Consider the following 25,079-nt stretch of genomic DNA (forward strand, 5'->3'; position numbering starts at 1 on the left):
TGTGAATTTCCACCTAACCCAGTCGGCAACCTGCTAAGCTTATCCTGCGTGTTTCAACACTAGAAGAGGGAGAGAACTTAAGGGAGGAAAGGCAAATGAATTTCAACCTCCCTAAAAGGAACTGAATCTCAAAGGCATTGGCTCCCAAAAAACAGAACTTTTGTTTCCTAGGGTCTGCCCAGGACAATCTGGGTAAACACCACTGATTTGTTTATGAGGACCTAAACAGTAAAAAGAAGGCACAACTATGGGAGCCGGGTTTGGGGGCTTACCCGCTCCTGATTTATATCTGCCAAGAAGATGCTGTGATTGCGATACACATCCTCCTTTATGGGGTCATGCCAGTATTCGGCTTGCACGAGGCTGTAGGGAAAAAAAAGGAATCAAGTGATCAAGCTGCATGTCAGTCAGTATGCCTGGAGCATGCTCAGTGCAAAGGCCACTAAGAAACTTTAAAAGGACAAAAGGACAAAGTCCTCAGTTCCAAGCCTTATATGTTAATAAAGAAGACAAGACTTGGACCTATGAACTGTCAACAAGACACCTTCCTGAGACAAGGACTATTCAGCATAGCCCAGAAATTATCAAAGACTTAGGCAAAGGACTCATCAATATTTGCTTCCCCTAAGGCACTGGGGTTCATCATACTTATGCTGAAATGGTTTGGCTATGTCCCCACCCAAATCTCATCTTGAATTATAACTCCCACAATTCCCACGTGTCATGGGAGGTGACTGAATTATGGGGGCAGGTCTTTTCCTGTGCTCTTCTTGTGATAGTGAATAAGTTTGATGAGAGCTGATGGTTTCAAAGAGGCAAGTTGGGCTGGGCATCACGGTTCATGCCTGTAATCCCAGTACTTTGGGAGGCGAAGGTGGGTAGATCACCTGAGGTCAGGAGTTCAAGACCAACCTGGCCAACATGGGGAAACCCCATCTCTACTAAAAATACAAAAATTAGCTGAGCATAGTGGAGCATGCCTGTAATCCTAGCTACTTGGGGGGCTGAGGCAGGAAGAATCACTTGAACCCAGGAAATGGAGGTTGCAGTGAGCTGAGATCATGCCATTGCACTCCAACATGGGAGACAGAGCAAGACTCCATCTCAAAAAATAAAAATAAAAAATAAAATTAAGAGGGGAGTTTCCCTGCCCAAGCTCTCTTCTTTTATCTGTCATCATGTGAGACATACCTTTCACCTTCCGCCATGATCATGAGGCTTCCCCAGCCACATGAAACTGTAAGTCCATTATAAACCTCTTTTATAAATTGCCCAGTCTTGGGCATGTCTTTATCAGTAGCATGAAAACAGACTAATACAGTAAACAGGCACCAGTAGAGTGGGGTGCTGCTGAAAAGACAGCCAAAAATGTGGACGTGACTTTGGAACTGGGTAACAGGCAGAGGCTGGCACAGTTTGAAGGCCTCAGAAGAAGACAAAAAAAAAAAAAATGTGGGAAAGCTTGGAACTTTCTAGAGATTTGTTGAATGGTTTTGACCAAACAATAAGGTCCAGGCTAAGGTGGTCTCAGATGGAGATGAGGAACTTGTTGGAAACTGGAGCAAAGGTGACTCTTGTTATGTTTTAGCAAAGAGACTGGCGGCATTTTGCCCCTGCCCTAGAGATTTGTGGAACTTTGAACTTGAGAGACATGATTTAGGGTACCTGGTGGAAGAAATTTCTAAAGCATTCAAGAGGCAACCTGAGTGCTGTTAAAAGCACTCCATTTTATAAGGAAAGTAGAGCATAAACGTTCAGAAAATTTGCAGCCTGACAACGGGATAGAAAAGAAAATCCCATTTTCTTTGGTGAAATTTAAGCCAGCTGCATAAATTTGCATAAGTAACAAGGAGCTGAATGTTAATCCCCAAGACAGTGAGGAAATGTCTCCAGGGAATATCAGAGGTCTTCAAGGCAGCCCCTCCCATCACAGGCCTAGAAGCATAGGAGGAAAAAGTGGTTTTGTGGGCCAGGGCCAGGGTCCCTGTGCTGTGTGCAGCCTAGGGACTTGGTGCCCTGCATCCCAGCTGCTCCAGCCATGGCTGAAAGAGGCCAATGTAGAGCTTGGTCTGTGGCTTCGGAGGGTGCAAGCCATAAGCCTTGGCAGCTTCCACATGGTGTTGAGCCTGCAAGTGCACAGAGTCAAGAATTAGGGTTTAGGAATCTCTGCCTAGATTTCAGAGGATGTATGGAAACACCTGGATGTCCAGGCAGAAGTTTGTTGCAGGAGCAGGGCTCTCATGGAGAACCTCTGCTAGGGGCAGTGCAGAAGGGAAATGTGGGGTTGGAGCCCCCAAATAAAGTCCTTACTGGGGCACTGCCTGGTGGAGCTGTGAGAGGAGGGCCACCATGCTCCAGACCCCAGAATGGTAGATCCACTGACAGCTTCCACCATGTGCCTGGAAAAGCTGCAGACACTCAATGCCAGCTCATGAAAGCAGCCAGGAGGGAGGCTGTACCCTGCAAAGCCACAGGGGCGGAGCTGCCCCAGACAATGGGAACCCACCTTTTGCATTAGCGTGACCTGGATGTGAGACCTGGAATCAAAGGAAATCATTTTCAAGCTTGAAGATTTGACTGTTCCACGGGATACTGGACATGCATAGGGCTGGTAGCCCCTTGTTTTGGTCAATTTCTCCCATTTGGAATGGCTGTATTTACCTAATGCTTATACCCCCACTGTACCTAGGAAGTAACTAACCTGCTTTTGATTTTACAAGCTCATAAGTAAATAAGTAGAAGGGACTTACCTTGTCTCAGATGAGATTTTGGACTGTGGACTTTTGGGTTAATGCTGAAATGAGTTAAGACTTTGAGGAACTGTTGGGAAGGCATGATTGGTTTTGGAATGTGAGTATATGAGATTTTGGAGAGGCCAGGGGTGGAATGATATGGTTTGGCTGTGTCCCCACCCAAGTCTCATCTTGAATTGTAACTCTCACAATTCCCACCTCCCTCAGTGGGAAGTGACTGAATTATGGGGGCAGGTCTTTCCTGTGCTATTCTCATGATAGTGAATGAGTCTCATGCGATCTGATGATTTCATTATTTTATTTTATTTTTTATTTTTGAGAATGGGTCTCATTCTGTTGCCCAGGCCGGAATGTAGTGGCGCAATCTTGGCTCACTGCAACCTCTGTCTATTGGGTTCAAGTGATTCTCTCACCTTAGCTTCCCAAGTAGCTGAGACTATGCCACACCTGGATAATTTTTGTATTTTAGGTAAAAACAGGGTTTCACCAGGTTGGCCAGGCAGGTTTCACCAGGTTGGCCAGGCTGGTCTTAAACTCCTGACCTCTGATGATCTACCCACCTAGGTCTCCCAAAGTGCTGGGATTACAGGTGTGAGCTACCATGCCTGACCATGATCTGATGGTCTTAAGGAGGGGAATTTCCCTCCCTAAGTTCTCTTCTCTTGTCTGCCACCCTGTGAGATGTGCCATTCACTTTCCACCATGATTGTGAGGCTTTCCCAGCCACATGGAACTGTAGGTCCTTTATAAACTTCTTTTGTAAATTGCCCAGTCTCCGGTATATATCTATCAGCAGCATGAAAACAGACTAATACATGTACCTTCTAGTCACGGTGGCACATGCCGTTGCCTCCCACAACTCTACCTCATCCTGCAAGACTCAGCTCAAACATCACCACCACTGGGTCTTCCTTTCCACACAATCATCTATCCCATCCATCTTGCCACACTCACACTGGGATGGAGATGTAACCTCTCATTTACCACACTGTTGAGGGATGGCACATTTCGGTATTCTGGTATGTCATGCCATTTTCAAGTACAAGAGCAAGTATTTGGTCGTTATAATACTATTATTTCAGACACAGGTTAGCAGTTCTATTCACACATACATACTTTCTTTCCAATCTCCCTCCACTTCCCCTTCCCTTCCAGCCCCCACCTCCTCAAAATGGGCACTGTTACCACAGGCCTTACATGGGGAAATGGGAAAATTCAAACAAACTGTCTATCCCAGGTTGGCAGGGAGAGAAATCAAAATTTCTCGAAAATAAGGTCCCCAGCCAGAGTGGAAGAGCTGCCCAGAGGCAGCGGTCCAGAAAACCCTACTCAGTGGAGCAGGATGGCACTAAAGCTCAACAGAGCCAGCTATGCCAGAGAAGATGGGGCTCTCACTCCCAGGAGCAGATGAGACTGAAGTTAAAGGAAGCAGCAGCCACAGTGACATTCTAGAATGTGTTTATACATGTATTTGAAATCTTTTAAATGTTTAGAATGCTGAAAACTTATAGAATACTATGCATACTGGTCTTGTCATTTCACTGTAGTATTGCTGTTGCTTACACGCAAGAATGTTGGCTTCCAGTCTCTCCCCTACAGACCTGTAAGCTCTTTGGCAAAGGGCAGATGCTCAGTAGTCAGTGTTTGCTGAATGAAATAAACTGATGTCAGATGTCAGGCAAGATATGAAAGAAACTGGAACTCAGAGAGGGATAGGATTTAGATGTGAGGAGAAAGGAGGGTGGCCTAAGGGAAGAAGGAGCTTCAGGGGTGGAAAGGTGACTGTATGCTGCTAAGCAGTAGGAATGCTGAGCACACACACATTTCACAAAGGTGGCTGATCAAAGCTTATTCAAAAAAATGTAAGGGAATGAATACAAAGGTCTCTGGATCTTGCCAGGCCAGGTTTCTGGTGACCCAGAAAAGCAGTAGGGAGGCCTTTTGGCAAAGGTTGAAAGAGAAGGAAGGCAATCGTCATAGGTCACCTTTTTGTGTGAGAAGAAAACAGCTAAGAAGGGGCAACAGAAAGAAGTGAGAGAGGCTTTGTTTTGTAAGAAGCCTGGTGCACATGGGACAGCCAAGGGGAAGGACCTCGGGAAGAGCAGAACTAGAGGTGTCACAGAAGCGGGGATGCTGCGTGAGTTGGGAGAGGCTCTTCAGAAGGCAGACGGAGAAACATGGGATTGTATTATCATCATCTCTTTTTTACCACTGAAGGGGCAAATTCAGAGACATTAAGCAACTGCCACTCACCAAGCTACTCAGTCAGTTGTAGTAAAGGAAAAATAAGAGCCTAAACCTATCCGAGTCCATACTCCTACCCATGCACCACACTTAAGAGGCAGGAAATAACAGTTCCTGTGGAACTTCCCAACTATGGACCACAGTGAGGCAAGCCTTTCCTGCCTTCTCTAGCCACTGTGGCTTAGAGATGGTAACACTTAGGCCAGGCATGGTAGCTCATGCCTGCAATCCCAGCATTTTGGGAGGTAGAGTATGGCTTGAAGCCAGGAGTTTGAGACTAGCCTGGGAAACATAGCAAGACCCCATCTCTACCAAAAAAAGAAAAAGAAAAAAATTAGCTGGGCTTGGTGGTGTGTGCCTGCTTCGGGAGGTTGAAGCAGGAGAAGCACTTGAGGCCAGCAGTTCCAGACCTATCTGGGCATAGAGAGGTCCCGTCTCTACAAAAATTTTTTTAAAATTAGCCAGGTGTAATGATGCATGCCTGTAGTCCTAGCTACTCTGGAGGCTGAGGCAGGAGGATCACATGACCCCAGAAGTTCAAGGTACAGTGAGCTATGATTATATGCCACTGCACTCCAGCTTGCGGGGGGTGGAGGGGTCAGAGTGAGACCCTGTCTTTAAACAAAAAACAAAAAAAACACAAAAAGCCAGCAGATGGTTAACTCTTGAATAACACTTCCCATATACTCCAGGCCTTTTCTAGGCACTTTACTTACAGTAACCTATTTAATCCTTATAAGAATTCCAACAGGTACTAAGTTTACATACATTTATAAATGAGACACTAACAGTGAGAGTGATTAAGTAGCTTGCCCAAGGTCACACTGCTCAAAAGAACTGACCCAGAACAGGAATGCAGGCAGGCTAGCTCCAGAAGCCTTTTTTTTTTTTTTTGAGACAGAGTTTTGCTCTTGTTGCCCAGGCTGGAGTGCAACGGCACAATCTTGGCTCACTGCAACTTCCTTCCACCTTCCCAGGTTCAAGTGATTCTCCTGCCTCAGCCTCTGGAGTATCTAGGATTACAGGCATGCACTACCCTGCCTGGCTAATTTTTTGTATTTTTAGTCGAGATGAGATTTTACCATGTTGGTTAGGCTGGTCTCAAACTCCTGACCTCAGGTGATCCACCTGCTTCAGCCTCCTAAAGTGCTAGAATTACAGGCATGAGCCACCACACCTGGCCCAGAAGCCTATTCTTAACCACTAAACTCCACTGTCTCTGCTGCATATGGGAGGCAGACTGCACCAGCTTTGTCAAATAGACTGGGGTTGGAATCACAGGTATATTCTACCTCTCTAAGCCTGTGTTGTAAAAATTAAACAAGATATGTAAAGCTCTGGTGCTGTATCCATCCATGGTATAAATTTCTATAAAAGACAGTAATATTAGACCTGTCATTTTTTTTTTGAGACAGTCTCACTCTGTTGCCCAGGCTGGAGTCTTGGTTCACTGCAACCTTCGCCTCCTGGGTTCAAGCAATTCTTGTGCCTCAGCCTGCTGAATAGCTGGAATTAGAGGTGCACACTACCAAAACCAGCTAATGTTTTGTATTGTTAGTAGAGACGGGGTTTCACCATGTTGGCCAGGCTGGTCTTGAACTCTTGACATTAAGTGATCCGTGCACCTCAGCCTCCCAAAATGCTGGGATTATAGGTGTGAACCACGGCACCCAGCCTAGATCTGTCGTTATTCTATTTTGTCCCTTCGCTGTCTCACTCTAGTGCAGCTACGGGTACAGTTTGCACAGAGGAGGGCTGTTCAGGGGCCCAGCTGAGAAATGTAAGGCCTGAAGGAGAGCAAATGAAGAGCAGGGAAGTGCTGAGGTGACGTCAAAACTCCCTAAGGAATTCCAATTGAACCCTGAGATAATTTTTGATGGAATTTGACAACAGAATTTTAAAATTCAGATGAAACAATAAAAGTCCAAGAACACCCAAGATTTGAACAGGCAGGTCAAAGATGCTATAGTAAATAAAACAGTGTGGTAATGAGATAGAGACAGACAAACAAACCCATGGAACAGAAGAGCCCAGAAACAGACTCAAACACAGAACACGCCAGGTAGATGAAAAGCATGAGAATGAAAAACAAAACTTTAAAAAAGTTAAAGGAAAGTACAGGCTAGGAGAATAGCTTTGTGCATCTTGTGCGTCAATCAGATAGCCTGATAAATTTGACCGAATCCAAATTAAAAGCTGCTGTACTGGATGATGATTGTATAACACTGAATGAAATTAATGCCACTGAAGTATAAACTTCAAAATGGTTAAAATGAAGCACAGTAGGAGGCTGAGGAAGCTATTCAGGAGGCTGAGGCAGAGGACTACTTGAGCATAGAAGTGTAAGTCTAGCCTGGGTAACAGAGCAAGACCCTGTCTCTATTTGTTTGTTTGTCTGTTTGTTTATTTGACTCTACACCTAATACCTTTGACCATAGATCCTGTCCCTATTAAAAAAAAAAAAAGAGTTAAAAGAAAGGTTAAAATAGCAAATCTTATGTTATATATGTTTTACCACAACTTAAGATAATTAATAATGTAATATTTACAATTCCAATGAATTATGCATTTTAAATGGATGAACTGTATGCTATGTGAGCTATATCTCAATACAGTTGTTAAAAAAATAAACAAACTTGCTATACCAAGAAAGACATCAAAAACAAAATTAAAAGACATATCAGCCAGGCACGGTGGCTCACGCCTGTAATCCCAGTACTTTGGGAGGCCAAGGCAGGTGGATCACTTGAGGTTAGGAGTTCGAGATGAGCCTGGCCAATATGGTGAAACCTTGTCTCTACTAAGAATACAAAAATTAGCTAGGTGTAGTGGTGTGCGTCTGTAATCCCAGCTACTAGGGAGGCTGAGGCAGGAGAATCACTTGAACCCAGGAGGTGGAGGTTGCAGTGAGCCGGGATCACACCACTGCACTCCAGCTTAGGCAACACAGTGAGACTCCGTCTCAAAAAAAAAAAAAAAAGATATATCAGACTAGGAGAAGGTAAGTGCAACATATACATCTAACAAAGAAAGTGTTACTATAAAAAATGTGTGTGTGCATGCAATACAAACTTTCCAAAAGAAAAATAGGCAAGGACTATGTAGAAGCAATTCACAGAAAGAGAAGGAGAAACCTGAGTGTCTAAAAAACTTGATCAGATGCTCGACCTGACTGATAATCAACACAAGCAGATTAGGATGTGTAACGGTTCTACCTGCATCGGACTAGCAAAACATTTAAAAGACATAGTAAGAATGGAGAAAAATGGAACTCTCATACTCTTGGTGTGAATATAAACTGGTACAGTCACTTTGGCAATATCAAGTAAAACTGAAAATGCATATACTAATAATTACTGAAATAATAGCAGCTAACACACAGCGAGTGTTTTCAAGGTATTGTTCTCAGCACTGTATGCCTATTAACTCATCTAATCTCTACAGCCCATTGCAGATTACCACCCTAAAATTACTGCCTATTTTACAGATGATGAAACTGAGGCAGAGAGAGAGCCTATGATGTGAATTCTCTTAATAGATAAATTCTTGTCCACAGAGGTTCACTGCAAACTGTTTGCTACATTGAAAAAGGGGAAGTGCTGAAATGTCTGCAACATGGGGATTAACAAACTGCGGTGCAGTCATAGGACAGAATGCCAAGTGGCAGTGCAGATGAATAAACTCGTTGTGTAAGTAACTACATATTTAGATCTGAAAAACATAATGAGTGAAAAAATAATCTGCAGAGTAAAATGCACAAGGTATCCATTATATAAAAATCTAAGTATGAAAAATTGATTTCATACTATATATTGATTATGAATATGTACATATCTAATAGTAAATGGTTGGATTTTTTTTTTTTTTTTTGAGACAGGGTCTCACTCTGTCACTCAGGCTGGAGTGCAGTGGCACTATCCTGGCTCATTGCAACCTCCACCTCTCAGGCTCAGGTGATCCTCCCAACTCAGCCTCCAGGGTAGCTGGGACTATATAGGTGCGTGACACCATGACCCGCTAATTTTTTGTATTTTTTTGTGGAGATGCGGTTTTGCCACGTTGTCCAGGCTGGTCTCAAACTCCTGAGTTCAAGTAATCTGCCTGCCTTCCAAAGTGCTGAGATTATAGGCATGAGCCACTGCACCAGGCCCTAACAGTAACATTTTTTAGTAAACAGAAACAATTTTCCCAATTTTTTGACAGTAATTTTAGAGAGACAGCAGAGAATGGGATCTGCAAAGGATAAGTTTAAGAATTCGATTTTATCTGAAATGTTTCAGCTCTTGTAGGTGGGCGCGGTGGCTCGCGCCTGTAATCCTAGCACTTTGGGAGGCCAAGGCAGGCAGATCATCTGAGGTCAGAAGTTTGAGACCAGCCTGGCCAACGTGGTGAAACCCCATCTCTACTGAAAACACTAAAATTAGCCAGGCGTGGTGGCACATGCTTGTAATCCCAGCTACTCGGGAGGCTGAGGCAGGAGAATTGCTTGAACCCAGGAGGTAGAGGTTGCAGTGAACCGGGATTGTACCACTGCACTTGCCTGGGTGACAGAGCAAGACTCCATCCCCCACCCCAAAAATACTCCCAGGTAAATATGATAAAATATTAGTTCTAGGACCTACCTACTTAGTATAGGCAAACCTTGTTTAAATGAACTTTGCTTTATTGTGCTGTATAATATTATGCTTCTCAGATACTGCGTTTTTTACAAATTAAGTTTGTGACGACTGTGTTTAGCAAATCTATTAACACTGTTTTTCTAACTACATGTGCTCACTTCATGTCTCTGTGTCACATTTTGTTAATTTGCACAATGTTTTAAACGTTTCATTACTAGTCTATCTTTTATGGCAATTGTGATCAGTGACCTTTGATGTTACCATTGTAATTGTTTTGGGGCACCACAAACAGATGGAGAACTTAATTGACACGTGTGTGTTCTCTGCTCTACCAACCAGTTATTCCCCAACTCTCTCCCTCTCCTTGGGCCTCCCTATTCCATGAGACACAACAATACTGAAATTAGGCCAATTAATAACCCCATAATGGCCTCTCAGTGTTCATGCGAAAGAAAAGCCTCATCTCTCACTTAAAATCAAAAGCTACAAAAGATAGTAGCGAGGAGGATACATGGAAAACCAAGAATACGCTGCGGATAGGCCTTGTGCGCCAAACAGCCAAGCTGTAAACGCAAAAGAGAAGTTCTTGAGTAAAATTAGAAGTGCTACTTCAGTGAACACCCAAATAATAAGAAAGCAAAACAGTCTTATTGCTGATATGGAGAAAATCTGAGTGGTCTGAATAGAGGATCAAACCAGCCACAACATTCCCTTAAGCCAAAGTCTCATCCAAAGCAATGTCCTAACTCTCTTCAAGTCAATGAGGGCTGAGGTGAAGAGAGGTGAGGAAGCTGCTGAAAAAAACGTTTGAAGCTAACAGAGGTTGGTTTCTAGGGTTCAAGGAAAGAAACCATCTCCACAACATGAGCGTGCAAGGTGGAGTAGCAAGTGCTGACGTAGAAGCTGCGGTAAGTTGTCCTGGAGATCTAGCTAACATACTTGATGAAGGTGGTGACCATAAACAACAAATTTTCAGCATAGAGGAAACAGTCTTACATTGGAAGAAGATGCCATCTAGGGCTTTCACACCTATAGGGGAGAAGTCAATACCTGGCTTCGAAACTTCAAAGGACAGGCTGACTCTCCTGTGAGTGCCTAATGTAGCTGACCGCTTGAAGTTGAAGCCAATGCTCAGTTACCATTTTTAAATCCTAGGGCCCTTAAGAACTACACTAAATCTACTCTGCCTGTGCTCTAGAAATGGAACAACAAAGCCTAGATGACAGCAGATCTGTTTACAGCAGGTTTGCTGACTATTTTAAGCCCACTGCTGAGACCTATTGCTCAGAAAAAAAGATTTTTTTCAAAACATCATAGCTCAGCTGGGCATGGTGGCTCATACCTGTAATGCCAGCACTTTGGGAGGCCAAGGCAGGAGGATCGTTTGAGGCCAGGTGTTCAAGACTAGCTTGGGCAAGACCCCACCTCTACAAAAGAAAATTCTTTAAATTAGCCAAGCATGGTGGTGCATGCCTATAGTCCTAGCTACTCATAAGGCTGAAGTGGGAGGATGGCTTGAGTCCAGGAGGTGAAGGCGGCAGTGAGCTGTGATCACACCAGTGCACTCTAGTCTGGGCAACAGAGTACAACCTTGTCTCAAAAAATATTTTTTTTATTAAAAAAGGTTTAAAAACAAACTTAAAATATATATATATTACGGCTCATTAAAAAGCACCTGGTCACTCAAGAGTTCTGAAGGAGATGTACAAAGAAATTAATGTTGTCTTCATGGCTGCGATAACACACTATCCTACAGCCCATGGATCAAGTAGTAATTTCAACTTTCAAGTCTTGTTATTTAAGAAATACATTATTTATAAAGTTGTAGCTAAACAGACAGTGATTCCTTAGATGCATCTGGGCAAAGTAAATGGAAAGGATTTATTATTCTAAATGCTATTAAGAACATTAACAGGCTGGGTACCGTGCACTTTGGGAGGGCGAGGAGGAAAGATCAATGGAGCCCAGGAGTTTGAGACCAGCCTGGGCAATGTAAGTGGGATCCCATCTCTACAAAAAATTAATAAATTAGTGGGGTGTAGTGGCTCACACCAGTAGTGGCAGCTGCTCAGGAGGCTGAGGTGGGAGGATTACTTGAGCCCAAGAGGCTGAGGCTGCAGTGAGCCATGATGGCACCACTGCACTCCAACTTGGGTGAAAGAGTAAGACTCTGTCTCAAAAATAAACAAACAAAAATTCACAATTCATGGGAAGAAGTTAAAATATCAACATTAACAGGAGTTTAAAAGAAGTTGATTCCAATTAATGGCTGAGGGATTCAAGACTTCAATGGAGGAAGTAACTACAGCTGTGGAAATAGCAAGAGACCTAGAATTAGAAGCTTATGATGTGACTGAATTGTTGCAATCTCATAAAACTAACAGACAAGGAATTGCTTCTTATGGACGAGCAAAAACGTGGCTTCTTCAGATGGAATCTACTCCTAGTGAAGATGCTGTAAACACTGATAAAATGACAACAAATGATTTAGAATAAATATGACATAAACTTACATAAAAGCAGTGGCAGGGTTTGAGAATTGACTCCAGTTCTGAAAGATGTTCTACTGTGGGCAAAATGCTACCAAATAACATCAGATGCTACAAAGAAATCTTCCATGAAAGGAAGAGTCCACTGATACAAAGTTCATCATTGTCTCATTTTAAGAAATTAGCAGTCACCCCAACCTTCAGCAATCACCACCCTGATCAGTTGGCAGCCATTAACATCGAAGCAAGACCCTCCACCAGCAAAGAGATGACTTGTTGAAGATTCAAATGATCATTAGCATTTTTTAGCAATAAAGTATTTTCTAATTAAGGCATGTACTTTTTAAAGACATAATGCTACTACACACTTAATAGACTATAGTATAGTGTGAACATAGCTTTTCTATGCACTGGGAAACCAATAAATGTGTGTGACTTGCTTTATTGCAATATTTGCTTTATCATGGTGGTCTGCAACCGAATCCTCAGTATCTCCAAGGTATGCCTGTAGTTTATTACATTACTCTAACTTTTCTGGATGGTTGAAAAGTCTCTGAAAGAGCTTGAGTAGATGCCTCAATACTTCCAGAAAACAAAGTTGCAAATCGGTCAGCTGAGGGAAAAGACAGAGGAAAACTGGACAACTGAGGAAAAGCACTCTGAGATCAACTGCGAGTGGGGTGCAAACTGGGAGCGGCGCCCAGAGCAGACCTAGGGAGGGCAAGTTGCTATGAAAATTTAACAGGAAAGCTCTAGCTTCCCCTGAGCTGGTACAGGAGAACATGGAGGGCAAGGCCAGGGCAACACTGAAATATGTGGCAGGGAGGATAGGGGTGGGAGGGTAGAACATGGGGCTGGGAGCAAACTAGAGGAAAGAGAAGGCGAAGAAGGGCTGACAGCATTTGCAAAGGAAAAAGGGAACTGAGGGTAGATTTTACATCTAGGAATGAGAAAGAGTACTGTTACACCATTCCTCATTGCCCCTACCATGCCAGGCCGGTGTTACTGTGCATATTAGGATATCATGTTTGCTTTGCTGACGTTAAGTGATCTGAAGAATGTGGGAGACATTTTTTGGGGCTTCTGCCCAAGTCACTCCTGCATTCTTCCTGCCCCGCCTACTGGTTTACAGGGAGGTGGGTATGGTTGGTACGTGTGGTCCCATTTCTGTGGCCACACTAATGAGAGCAGGGGCATGGTCCCTTCTCCAATAATCTGAATGAGAACAAAGAGATTCTAGCCTCAGACTGAGACAATCCCCTAACAGAAAATTAAACACTTGGAAGTTGTGCAAGGCCACCTTCTATCATATGGGTGGCAGGGGAAGCTGGTCTGCATGGAGAGAAAGAAGCAGTAACAGAGAGACAGAAGTAACAATGGCACTGGAGGGAGAATACCCTGGCTCCTCATGGCTCCCAATTCTTGATTCCAGGACCTACGAGGCCTTAGGCACCAAAAGAGTATTACTTTCTCTTAAAATTTACTTTGGCTTGATATGGTTGCCTTCTTCAACAGAATAGAATCCTCCCTTAAACCAGGGGCAACCCAGGACAGCATCACAAAGAGAAAATGATTTCTCTTTGTTGCTTTAAGCCTTCACCATCTGCTCTGCTAAAACAGTTCTCACACTTATTCATCTGTTTGCTTGCTTTCAGAAACATATTGCTGTCTTTTACGATCTTTTTTATCCTCTCTCCCTGTTCTCTCTGCCCTTGTGGGTTTATAACATTTTATTCTTCTGCTACCACTTCATTAAAGTTTAAGGAGGAAGTGAAAATAAACACATCAATCTACCACTTTTAATTAGTATGGTTTTCTTCTTTTGAGAAAGAGTCTCACTCTGTTGCCTAGGTTGGGGTGCAATGGTGATTTCAGCTCACTACAACCGCTACTTCCTGGGTGTAAGCGATGCTCCAGCCTCAGCCTCCCGAGTAGCTGGGACTAGAGGTGTCCACCACCATGCCCGGCTAATTTTTGTATTTTTACCGGAGACAGGGTTTTGCCATGTTGGCCAGGCTGGTCTCGAACTCCTGGCCTCAAGTGATCTGCCTACCAGCACCTTCCAAAGTGCTGGGATCACAGGCATGAGCCATCACACCCTGCCCTAATCAGTATTTAGGTGTCCCTTGTCACCTCCCACAGGCTGCTCACTTGGCATCACTAACAGAATTCCGATCAAGGGTTGCTTTGGTTCACAGAATAAAGAAATAGAAAGAAAGGAAAGTATAGGCTTTTTGAAGGCAACTGAGAAGACTGAGAATAAAGAGTAAAGGAGGAAGAATGAAGTTTAAACACCATGCAAATCCATGAGAACAGAGAATATGTAGAATATAAATAATTAGGTTGTGATTAGTCACAGCCAATTAAACCAGGCAAACGGGAAAGCTTGGTGTGGCCTGAGGGCAAAAAACGGAGGTAAAAGATAGAGTATCTTAGTTTTTTGTAATAACCATTAGGTGGCACTGTTGACTCAAAACAGCTTTGTGGCTATGTGTGTCGCCAACAGGTGGGACGAAAAAAGACAGCAAGCTGTAGGTTGTTCCAACATGAGTCAGTCACAAGGCTGTATCATGGAAAATGGCTTCAAGGATAATGAAGAGTTGCTATTTGACAAGAATGAGGCACTTGGAAAACCCACAGGATATTAGTTGATCCCAAATTCCAGCTATTATCTAGAGTACTCCAGACCTCCAGTCACAACTTCTAAGGATAGAGCCTAGGAATCCATTTTTAATGAATTTCCCAGTGGTTCTGATGCACAATTAAGTTTGGAAACAATTAAACAAGAATACACTCCAAAAGTAATTCTGCACCCTTTTTTAAAAAAAAATTGATTTTAATAGAGACAGGGGTCACACTAGGTTGCTCGGACTGGTCATGAACTTCTGACTCTAAGCAATCCTCCTGGCTTGGCCTCTCAAAGAGTTGAGATTACGGGCGAGAACCACTGTGTCAGGCTGGCCATGCTAACTACCCAAATACATTTGAATAGTCGGGTACAGTTATACAGGAATAGCTAACAACATAAAGAATCTGTCCTCTAAATACCAATAATAATTCCTTCAGCTTAGTACTTTCTAAAGGCTTTCTGTTCGTTTTTTAAGGATGGAAATTTATTCTGTTACAAGTACAGTCTTCTTACATAGAAAAATGCCCTTGTTTTTCTTTCTTTGCTTTTTAATTAATAGACTTTTGGGGGCAAGTTTAGGTTTACAATGAAATTGAGCAGATAGTACAAAAAAATCTCATTTGAATATCACAAGCAACTATACTGGAATCACTGTTAGCATGAAAGTCAGCATGATGTTTTCACACAGTGACAGCTCTGTAATCTTTTCAGTTAACCATACATACCGTTCTTGAACAACTTTGGAGTAAGCCCCAGCATTCAGTGTTTTTCTGATGAAGTCGCAGATGTGTGAGCTCTCTCCTGGACATCGAGGGAGTCCAAAAACACCTACAGTAGTAGATGACAAATATTCATTCCTTCGATGATCATGTATCAAATACCTACTATGCACAAAGCACTGTGAGAAACAAAACAAACAGGTCCAAACTGATTTCATTCACTTATTCCTCATGAAAATAAAGTGCAGAGAACTAACACTATTACCAGCTTCCTCCTGGTGCTACTACACTCTTTCCTCCCTAAGGACCTTTATACCCACTCATCCCTGGAGGATGTGCTGTATTACATGGCTGGACTCATTCTCAGCTCTCAGGTCTTAGTCCTGGCAAGTCATATCTGACCACCTTATCTCAAATAGTACCCAGCCCCATTTCCTTCCCTTTCCCCAGTTAGACTTCACCCTGAGCATCCTCATCAATAACATTGTTTTGAGTATCACAAATAGTTCTAAGCATATATTGGCAATAAGTAGTTTAATCCTCACAACCACCCTGTGGAGTAGACATCATTATTTGCCCTATGCCACAGTTAGAAAACTGTAAAACTGAATACATTATCCAAGGTTAGACAATAAGTGATACGCCAGGACTCAGACACAGGCAGTCTGGCTCCAGAGCCCACTCCTTTAAGCACTACACCACTAGTGTATCCGTCAAACAGTATTCTGTTGTTGCTGCTGTTTTTCCAAGAGATTGGGTCCTGCTATGTTGCCCAGACTAAAGTGCAGTAGCTATTCACAGGAACCATTATAGCACACCACAGTACCTCGAACTCCTGGCCTCAAATGATCCTCCACCCTCAGCCTTCCAAGTAGCAGGGACTACAGGTATGCACCACCACATACCCAGCTATCCTCCACTCTAATATATATACACATGTCTATAGACATACATATGTGTGTGTGTGTGTGTGTGTATATGTCTATGTATGTATGTATGTGCATATATGAGTGTATATACATATATTTTATGAAGGCAAGGACCTTGTCTGTCTTGTTCCTGGCATATAACAGGTTTTCAATAAATATTTGTTAAATGAATGAATAATAAAGCCATTTTTACCAACTTGCTTTTATGTAATCCTTATACGTTTAAAAAGTATTTTCCTACCTATTATTTCACTTTATCCTCTGAAAAATTCCCATAAGACAGGCAGGGCCATATTTTGGTTTCCTCCATCTGTGAGTGTAACCTAAGATACCAAATTACTTGCCTATGAGTAATAGTTAATTGGGTGAGTCCAGGTTTCCTGATTATATAGACTCATTCTGCTCCCATACTATACCAGCTAATAACTACACCCATCACAGCAGAGATGAAATTCCATTCTAAAGACACATCTTTCCTCAAAAGTATGTAATTCTGACTAAATAGAAAACCTGCTGTTTCTCAAAGGGTTTAAATTTATAGACAAAAGAGCTTACACACTATTCTTTGTCTAAACCTAAATTCAAAAGGATATCACCAAGTCAGAGAACAGGAAAGGTCACTCAATTTTCCTAACTCCTCAAGCACCACCTGCCATGTGGTTATAACCGTCTCATTTCCATGAACTCATGTCAATGAAACTGGAGAGAAGTAGATGCCAACCTAGTGATCCAGGCCTCTGGAATCCTAAGTTTCTTCCTATGTCTCCATCAATGCTGGCTAATTTGTTAAAAGCTAGAGAAACAGGATTTTGCAAGGATGGCTGATGTCTTGTGCAAATACAGTTCCTAGATTTTTAAAAATCAAGTGATCACGTGGGTTAGAATAGAGAAAAAAGGAAGCAAAGAGGCTGAAGTTACCTTGGTGTTGTCCCCCAATCGAGATCAGATTGATCATGGGAGGTGAAGGGCATCTCTGAGCCACTGCCCTCCTATGGAATAAAAGGGGGTTTTAGCTCCAACTGTCAGATGGAAATCTATCATCCACAATCAGCTTCACAGATTAAGCTACTCATCCTCTGTGGTTCCCCAAACCCAGAGTTTCAGGATTTTCCTCTGATATGGGCAAACACAATTCTTTCAACTTTCATATAAAATAAATTAAGTTCCAGCTGGGTGTGGTGGCTCACACCTGTAATCCCAGCACTTTGGGAAGCCAAGGCAGGTGGATCACCGGGGGTAAGGAGTTTGAGACCAGCCTGTCCAACAGGGTGAAACCCTGTCTCTACTAAAAATACAAAAAAATTAGCTGGATGTGGTGGCAGGCGCCTGTAGTCCCAGCTACTCAGGAGACTGAGGCAGGAAAATTGCTTGAACCCAGAAGGTGGAGGTTGCAGGGAGCCAAGGTCACGCCACTGCACTCTAGCCAGGGCAACAAGAGCGAAACTCCATCTCAGAAAAAAAGAAAAGAAAAGGAAAGAAAAGAAATTAAGTTCCATAAAGCTTCTTACATGGGAACATTTTAGGAAATTTGCCGGGCTGGGCGCGGTGGCTCACGCCTGTAATCCCAGCACTTTGGGAGGTCAAGGTGGATGGATCACGAGGTCAAGAGATCGAGACTATCCTGGTCAACATGGTGAAACCCCGTCTCTACTAAAAATATAAAAAATTAGCTGGCTGGCTCACGCCTGTAATCCCAGCTACTCAGGAGGCTGAGGCAGGAGAACTGCCTGAACCCAGGAGGCGGAGGTTGTGGTGAGCCGAGATCGCGCCATTGCACTCCAGCCTGGGTAACAAGAGTGAAACTCCATCTCAAAAAAAAGGAAATTTCCCTTCCAAGATAGGTGAGGATCTTGAAAGAACTATCTTGCATGTTCTGCACATGTACCCCAAAACCTAAAATGCAATAAAAAGAAAAAAAAAAAGAAAAATTATTCCCTTCCATAAATATATATTTTTCAGACTAAAAAAAAGAAAGAACTGGAGGAGTGAATTCACCTGAATAAAAGAAAATAAATCAATTTCATGCAAGTCATACAATATAACAAAAAGGAACTTACAAAAATTGGCCTCCCTGGGAGAATCCCATAGCATTGTAGCCTTGCTGCAATTTAGGATCCTTAGCAAGTATCTGACATACTGTTGTTACTTGAGAATTGACATTCAAGAAAAAGCTGTTCTCCACATCCTAAAAAAGAAGCCAGAGAGAAGTGACAGGATGGGACTGAAAAAAACCACTAGCATCTTCTCTAAGAGGTAAACTCATTTAGGTTGGTATCCTCATGTGAGCCACTCAAGGGTGAAAGTTATCATTGTATGATTTGCTGCTAAAAACACAGAGCAAAGCAGTTTAACAGTATATGCTATGAAATCAATCAGCAACCCTTCAAAGAAACAGCTGTGAAGTGCCTTACCTCCATCAGCGTCTTCCCAATCTCTAAAGACAAGACGTAAATTCCAGGTATTTTCTTCTCAACCATTTTTTTAACAGCACCCATGCTTAAGGGATTGCAACAGCTGTCTCCTAACCAATAAAAAACAATGATGGAAACTCATGAGTCCAAACATCATTATTTATTGTTTAAAAACTTTGAGGGCTCAAAGAGCATTATCAAGAATGTGAAGACAATGTACAGAATGGAAGAAAATATTTGCAAAACATTTATCCAATAAGCGCTTAATATCCAGAATATACAAGGAACTTATAACTTATTTACAACTCAACAAAAAGATAACCTAATTTAAAAATGGGAAAAGAACTTAAAAAGGTATTTTTCAAAGAAGATACACAAATGATTAACAACAAGCATGTGAAATGCAAACCAAAACTACAATGAGATACATTATGCTAAGTGAAATAAGCCAGACTCAAAAGGTCACATAATGCATGATTCCTTTCATATCATAAATAGAGAATAGGCAAATCCACTGAGAGACAGAAAAGTAGGTTAGAGATGATCAAGAAGTAGTAGGGGGGGAAATAGAGAGGGATTACTTAATGGGTATGGGTGTTTTTCTGGGGCGCTGAAAAAGAGAGGTTTTCGTTGCACAACACTGCAAATACACAGGCCAGGCGCTGTGTATCATGCCTGTAATCTCAGTACTTTGGGAGGCCGAGGCAGGCAGATCATGAGGTTAGCGGTTCGAGACCAATCTGACCAACATGGTGAATGAAACCCCATCTCTACTAAAAATACAAAAATTAGCTGGGTGTGGTGGCACATGCCTATAATCCCAGATACTCAGGAGGCTGAGGCAGGAGAATCCCTTCAACCCAGGAAGCAGAAGTTACAGTGAGCTGAGATCACTTCACTGTACTCCAGTTTGGGCAACAGTGTGAGATTTCGTCTCAAAAAAATAAATAAACAAAAATTGCAAATACATTAAATGCTACTGAATTGTATGATTCAAAATGGTAAACTTTATATGAATTTTCACCTCAATTTTAAAAAATAGAAGAAAGAACATTTTTTGCTTAGCTCCTGTTCATCAAGTAATAAGCTTCAAAAGTCCATACAGGAGCTGGGTGCTGTCGCTCATGTCTATAATCCCAGCACTTTGGGAGGCCAAGGTGGGCAGATCACTTGAGATCAGGAGTTTGAGACCAGCCTGGCCAACATGGTGAGACCCCATCACTACTAAAAATACAAAAATTAGGCTGGGTGCGGTGGCTCACACCTGTAATCCCAGCACTTTGGGAGGCCGAGGCGGGTGGATCACGAGGTCAAGAGATGGAGACCATCCTGGCCATGGTGAAACCCCGTCTCTACTAAAAATACAAAAATTAGCCGGGCGTGGTGGCACGTGCCTGTGGTCCCAGCTACTCGGGAGGCTGAGGCGGAAGAATCGCTTGAACCCAGGCAGAGGTTGCCGTGAGCCGAGATTGTGCCACTGCACTCCAGCCTGGCAACAGAGTAAGACTCCATCTCAAAAAACAAAAACAAAATACAAAAATTAGCCAGGGTGTAGTGGTGCACACCTGTAGTCTCAGCTACTCAGGGGAGCTAAAGCAGGAGAATCGCTTGAAACTGAAAGGTGGAGGTTTTAGTGAGCCGAGATCATGCCACTACACTCCAGCATGAGCAACAGAGCAAGGCTCCACCTCAAAAAAAAAAAAATTCCATATAGGCCAAGCATGGTGGCTCATACCTAGAATCCCAGTGCTTCGGTATGACAAGGCAGAAGGATTGCTTGACGCCAGGAGTTTGAGACCAGTCTGGGCAACACAACAAGACCCCATCTCAAAAAAACCAAAAAGCCCATATGGGATAATTGAGACACCAAATTTACAAATGAAAAATAAGCAAAGGTACACATTCCCTTCTTTATCACAGGGGATATTTGGGGTAAACAGATACAAATTTTTCTCTTTAGGGCCAGGACTAGGGTGAGGCAAATGAAGCATCTAGGGCAGCAGTCCTCAACCTTTTTGGCACTAGGGACCAGTTTGGTGGAAGACAATTTTTCAGAACTGTTCCACCTCAGATCATCAGGCATTCATTAGATTCTCATAAGGTGTAGGCAACCCAGATTCCTCACATGTGCAGTTCACAATAGGATTTGAACTCATATGAGAATCTAATGCCGCTGCTGATCTGACAGGAGGTAGAGCTGCTCACCTCGTGCTGTGCGGCCCAGTTCCTAACAGATCACAAACCCACCCAGGGAGTCAGGGAGCCCTGCTCTAGGGTGCAAAATTTAAGGAGGCACTCATTCACTCATTCTCAAGTTCATTTAAGTGCTAACACTGAACTTGAGCGTGAGTGCTGCCTTAAATTTGCACTTCAGGAGGCTCCTCACCTAGTTCCAGACTTGTTACTTCTTCTATTTCAAGGAACCAGAACTAGGAACAGGGAGCAAACTGGCTACTGAGTAGGAGAAGTGGACTGAGATCATTTCCCATTTTGAACTTACTCATCCCATTTTCAACCTGCAATAAAACTTAAGAACCAATTTTAGAAGAAGGAAAGGCTATCGCTTAGAGAATCGTCTATTATTTTATTTCTCTCAAAACAACGTTCTCCACGCTGAGCCATAATTGTAGGTTACTTAACTGCCTCTGCCTCCCCTATAACTGACTGTGAGCTCTGGGAAAGCCAAAGCTCCTATTTTGTGTCCTCTTTTAACCCTGCTGTAGTAGCCCCAGGGCCTGGTGCAGAGCCTTAAAACAGTTTGTCTATATTTGCTGACTCTAATTACTCTGAATATTTTTCTGTAACCCATCCCAATAAAGCTCTCACTCTCACCACTCTCCCAAAACTACTTTTGTCAAGATTATTAATCATCTTTATATTGCTAAATCCAATAATCAGATGTCAGCCTTTATCTTCCTTGACCTATAAACATTTGATACAGTTGATCATGCCCCTCCTCCTGAAACATTTTCTTCACTTGGCTTCAAGGGCACTGCACTTTCCAGACTCCCCTTCACTTCACTGGTTGTTCTGTCACAGTCTCCTTTGCTAGTTTCTCCTCATTTCCTCTACCTCCAAATGCAATGGAGTGCCTCAGGGCTCAGTCCTCTGTGTACACTCATTCCCTCAGTGATCTCACCCAGTCCCCAGGCTTTCATTAACAGCTGCATGCCAAAGACTCCCTACTTAAATCTCCAGCCTGTATGTCTGTCCTAGACTCCACACTCCAAATGCCTCTACAACATCTCCTGGATGTCTCATGAGAATCTCAAGTTTAGTAAGCCCAAAAGTAGACTTTTGATCTTTCCCCCACCCTAAGTCAGCTTGTCCTACAGGCTCCCCTATCTTGGTAAAAATGAAAACTTTACCTTACCAATTGTCCAGGCCAAAACCTGTGGAGTCATCTTTGGCTCCTTTCTTTCTCTCTTATTCCAAGTCTGATCTGTTAGCAAATCCTATACTTCTACCTTCAAAATCTGTTCAAACTTTGACCACTTCTCAACACCTCTATTGTTACTCTACAGTTCCAAGCCATCATCATATCTTGTTTAAATTATTGCAATAGGCCAGGCAGGTACAGTGGCTCAAGCCTGTAATCCCAGCACTTCGGGAGGCCAAGGTAGGCAGATCACGAGGTCAGGAGTTGGAGATCAGTCTGGCCAAAAGAGTGAAACTCCATCTCAAATAAAAATACAAAAACTTAGCTGGGTGTGGTGGTGTGCGCCTGTAATCCCAGCTACTTGGGAGGCTGAGGCAGGAGAATCGCATGAACTCAGCAAGTGGAGGTTGCAGTGAGCCAAGATCGTGCCACTGCACTCCAGCCCGGGCAACAGACCCTGTCTCAAAAAAAAAAAAATTATTGCAATAGTTACCTAACGTGTCTCCCTGTGACTACGCATGACTCCCTACGATCTATTCTCAATACAGTAACTAAAGTGAATCTTTAAAAATGCATCAGATCATGTCACTCATGCTCAAAAAGTTCCCCATGACACTCTAGCCAAAGTCCTTGCAGTAGTCTTACTACGGCCAATAACATCTGTACCTGCCCCTCCCCTCCAACCTAAACTAACTTCTGCCCCTTACTCACTCATTTCCAGCCTTACTGATCTGAATGCAGTTCCTTAAACACACCAGATATACTTCCACATCAGGGCTTTTCCATTTACTGTTCCTCCTACCAGATAGCCAAGTGGCAACTGTCCTCATCCACCTCAGGTGTATACTCGGATGTCACTTTCTCAGTGAATTCTTTCCCAACTTTACTCTATAAAAGTGTAAGCCCTCACCTCCAGTCTTTATCCTAAACCCTGCTATATTTTTGTCCATTGCGCTATCATCATTTGATATACTACATTTTACTTCTTCATTTCTTTATAATCTGCTTCTATCACTGGAGAGTGGGTTCCTAAAGAACAAAGAATTTAGTCTGTTTAGTTCATTACTGTATCCTCAGCACCTAGTAGGTACTCTAATAACTATGTTAAATGAGTTTAAAGCATCCCAATCTGAAAATGCGAATGCAAAATCTGAAAGTTTTTCTGCCCAGACATGATGCCACAAGTGGAAAATTCCACACCCGACCTCATGTGATGGGTTGCACAAGATTACTTTAAATACCGCATAAAATTACCTTCCAACTCTGAGTATAAGGTGTATATAAAAAATAAAAGAATTTCACGTTTACACTGGATGTAACATGATATATCCCACCCCCAAGATATCTTGTATATATGCAAATATTTTTTAAAAATCTGATATACTTCCAGTCCCCAGCATTTCAGGTACGGGACACTCAACTTGTAAATAAAATGTAGGTACCTAACAAATCTCTGTTCGGTGTGTGAAGTAATAAATAAAAGGGTAGATGCACCAGTCATGTAGCCAGCCGCAGCTCACCTAGCCTGACCAAGTGCAAGATGCGACATCCTGACACCACTACTGTGAAAATTAATCAAGGACAGCATGTAAAACCTCAAAGCCGCGCGAGGCACTCTCTAAGAGCTCGACAAAGGACGGCTCCTTCCCCTTCTTTCTTTCCAACGCAAAGTAGCCCTTCAAATCCTAAAACGTCGTGCCTGCCTCGTGCTGTGGGTCCAGGTCCTCGTCCTCCACACCCGCATTTTGCAGATGCGAACCCAGGCTAGGAGGAGAGAGAGTCGCCAAACCCTTTCAAACTTCTCACTCACTCACCCATCCCATGCCAGATCACCAACGGCAGCGGCGCCGGCGGGTCCAGATGCTGCAACACCCACGCAGCGCAGGTCCATGGCAGGACAGCGACAGCCAAGAGCCACAGGCGGCCGGGCGACGCCATCTTCACTGTGTCACATGACCGCGAGCCCGAGACTCCTGGAACAGCGCTCTGCGCGCCTGGGCGTGGCCACGGCGGATGCTGACCGCATTCTGCGCATCCCCTACGCGTCCCCTACGCATCCCTGCCCTGGAGCTTTCTGTGCGGCAGGTCCCCCCCCGCCCCGGGCCCCGCTGGCTGAGTGGGGCTCTGCGCTCTCGTAGACCGCCCTCCGCGGTGAATCAAAACAATTGCTAACATTTTCTCAGAGCTGATCAGATGCTATCGGGCACTGTTCTTACAACTTTTAACTGATTCAATCCTCATAACAACGCTGTATGCACTTCTCCCCCTCTGACAGGTGAGGACACTAAGGCACTGAGAACTACCACTGACTAAGGTGCCCAAGGTCACAGAGATAGCACATTGGTGGATCCAAAATCGTTGCTCTTCACCACTGCCCTGTAGTGCTCTGGAAGAAACATGCTGTGTGGGAGGAAGAAAGGAAGGAGGGACAAGTTCCAGCCAGGACCAATCATGGCAGGGTGTGGGGTTTGTTCAGGATCTTCAAGGAAAGGTAGGATTTCAACAAGCAAAGATGAAATTCAGAAGGACTGAGATGAGCTAAAGTAGACAAGAGAAAGATAACTGCATTTTCTAGAAATGTCGGGACTTCAAAACGGACGGAAAGCATACGTTGGATGCATAAGAGTGAGGGAAAAACCCATGACCACTTCCTGGTCTGATCTCAGCTGGATTATTTCAAGAGTCTCTCATCAACAATTTCCCTTTTTCCATTCTCTCCTATCCATTTTATGCTCTATTGCCAGATTCATCTCTCAATCCACCTTCATAATCTCAGTTCCCTGCTCGTTTTTTTCGACAAAACATTTTAAAAAATGGTTTAAATAGGGAATTTGTAAAGAAATTAGAGGGTATCCACTATACAGTGGAATAATATGAGGCCAGTTTTATAAAAAGTGAGTACAGGGC

The 25,079-nt window shown here is 43.2% G+C and overlaps 1 protein-coding gene across 1 annotated transcript in view; it reads right to left on the reverse strand.

Moving 5' to 3' along the window:
- PPT1 (palmitoyl-protein thioesterase 1) overlaps positions 1-24,126 on the reverse strand; it is a 31,198-nt gene extending 7,072 nt beyond the window's left edge. The window contains exons 1-6 of the mRNA XM_002750651.7: positions 23,987-24,126; positions 18,794-18,903; positions 18,440-18,567; positions 17,301-17,371; positions 15,460-15,562; positions 273-363 (exon numbers count right to left, since the gene is read on the reverse strand). Of these exons, the coding sequence (XP_002750697.2) occupies positions 273-363; positions 15,460-15,562; positions 17,301-17,371; positions 18,440-18,567; positions 18,794-18,903; positions 23,987-24,110 (627 nt within the window). The 5' untranslated portion in view covers positions 24,111-24,126. The remainder of the gene's footprint in view (positions 1-272; positions 364-15,459; positions 15,563-17,300; positions 17,372-18,439; positions 18,568-18,793; positions 18,904-23,986) is intronic.
- Positions 24,127-25,079: the final 953 nt, after the last annotated feature.

Source organism: Callithrix jacchus, chromosome 7, assembly GCF_049354715.1.
Source record: "Callithrix jacchus isolate 240 chromosome 7, calJac240_pri, whole genome shotgun sequence".
In the NCBI taxonomy this organism is placed as follows: Eukaryota; Metazoa; Chordata; class Mammalia; order Primates; family Cebidae; genus Callithrix; species Callithrix jacchus.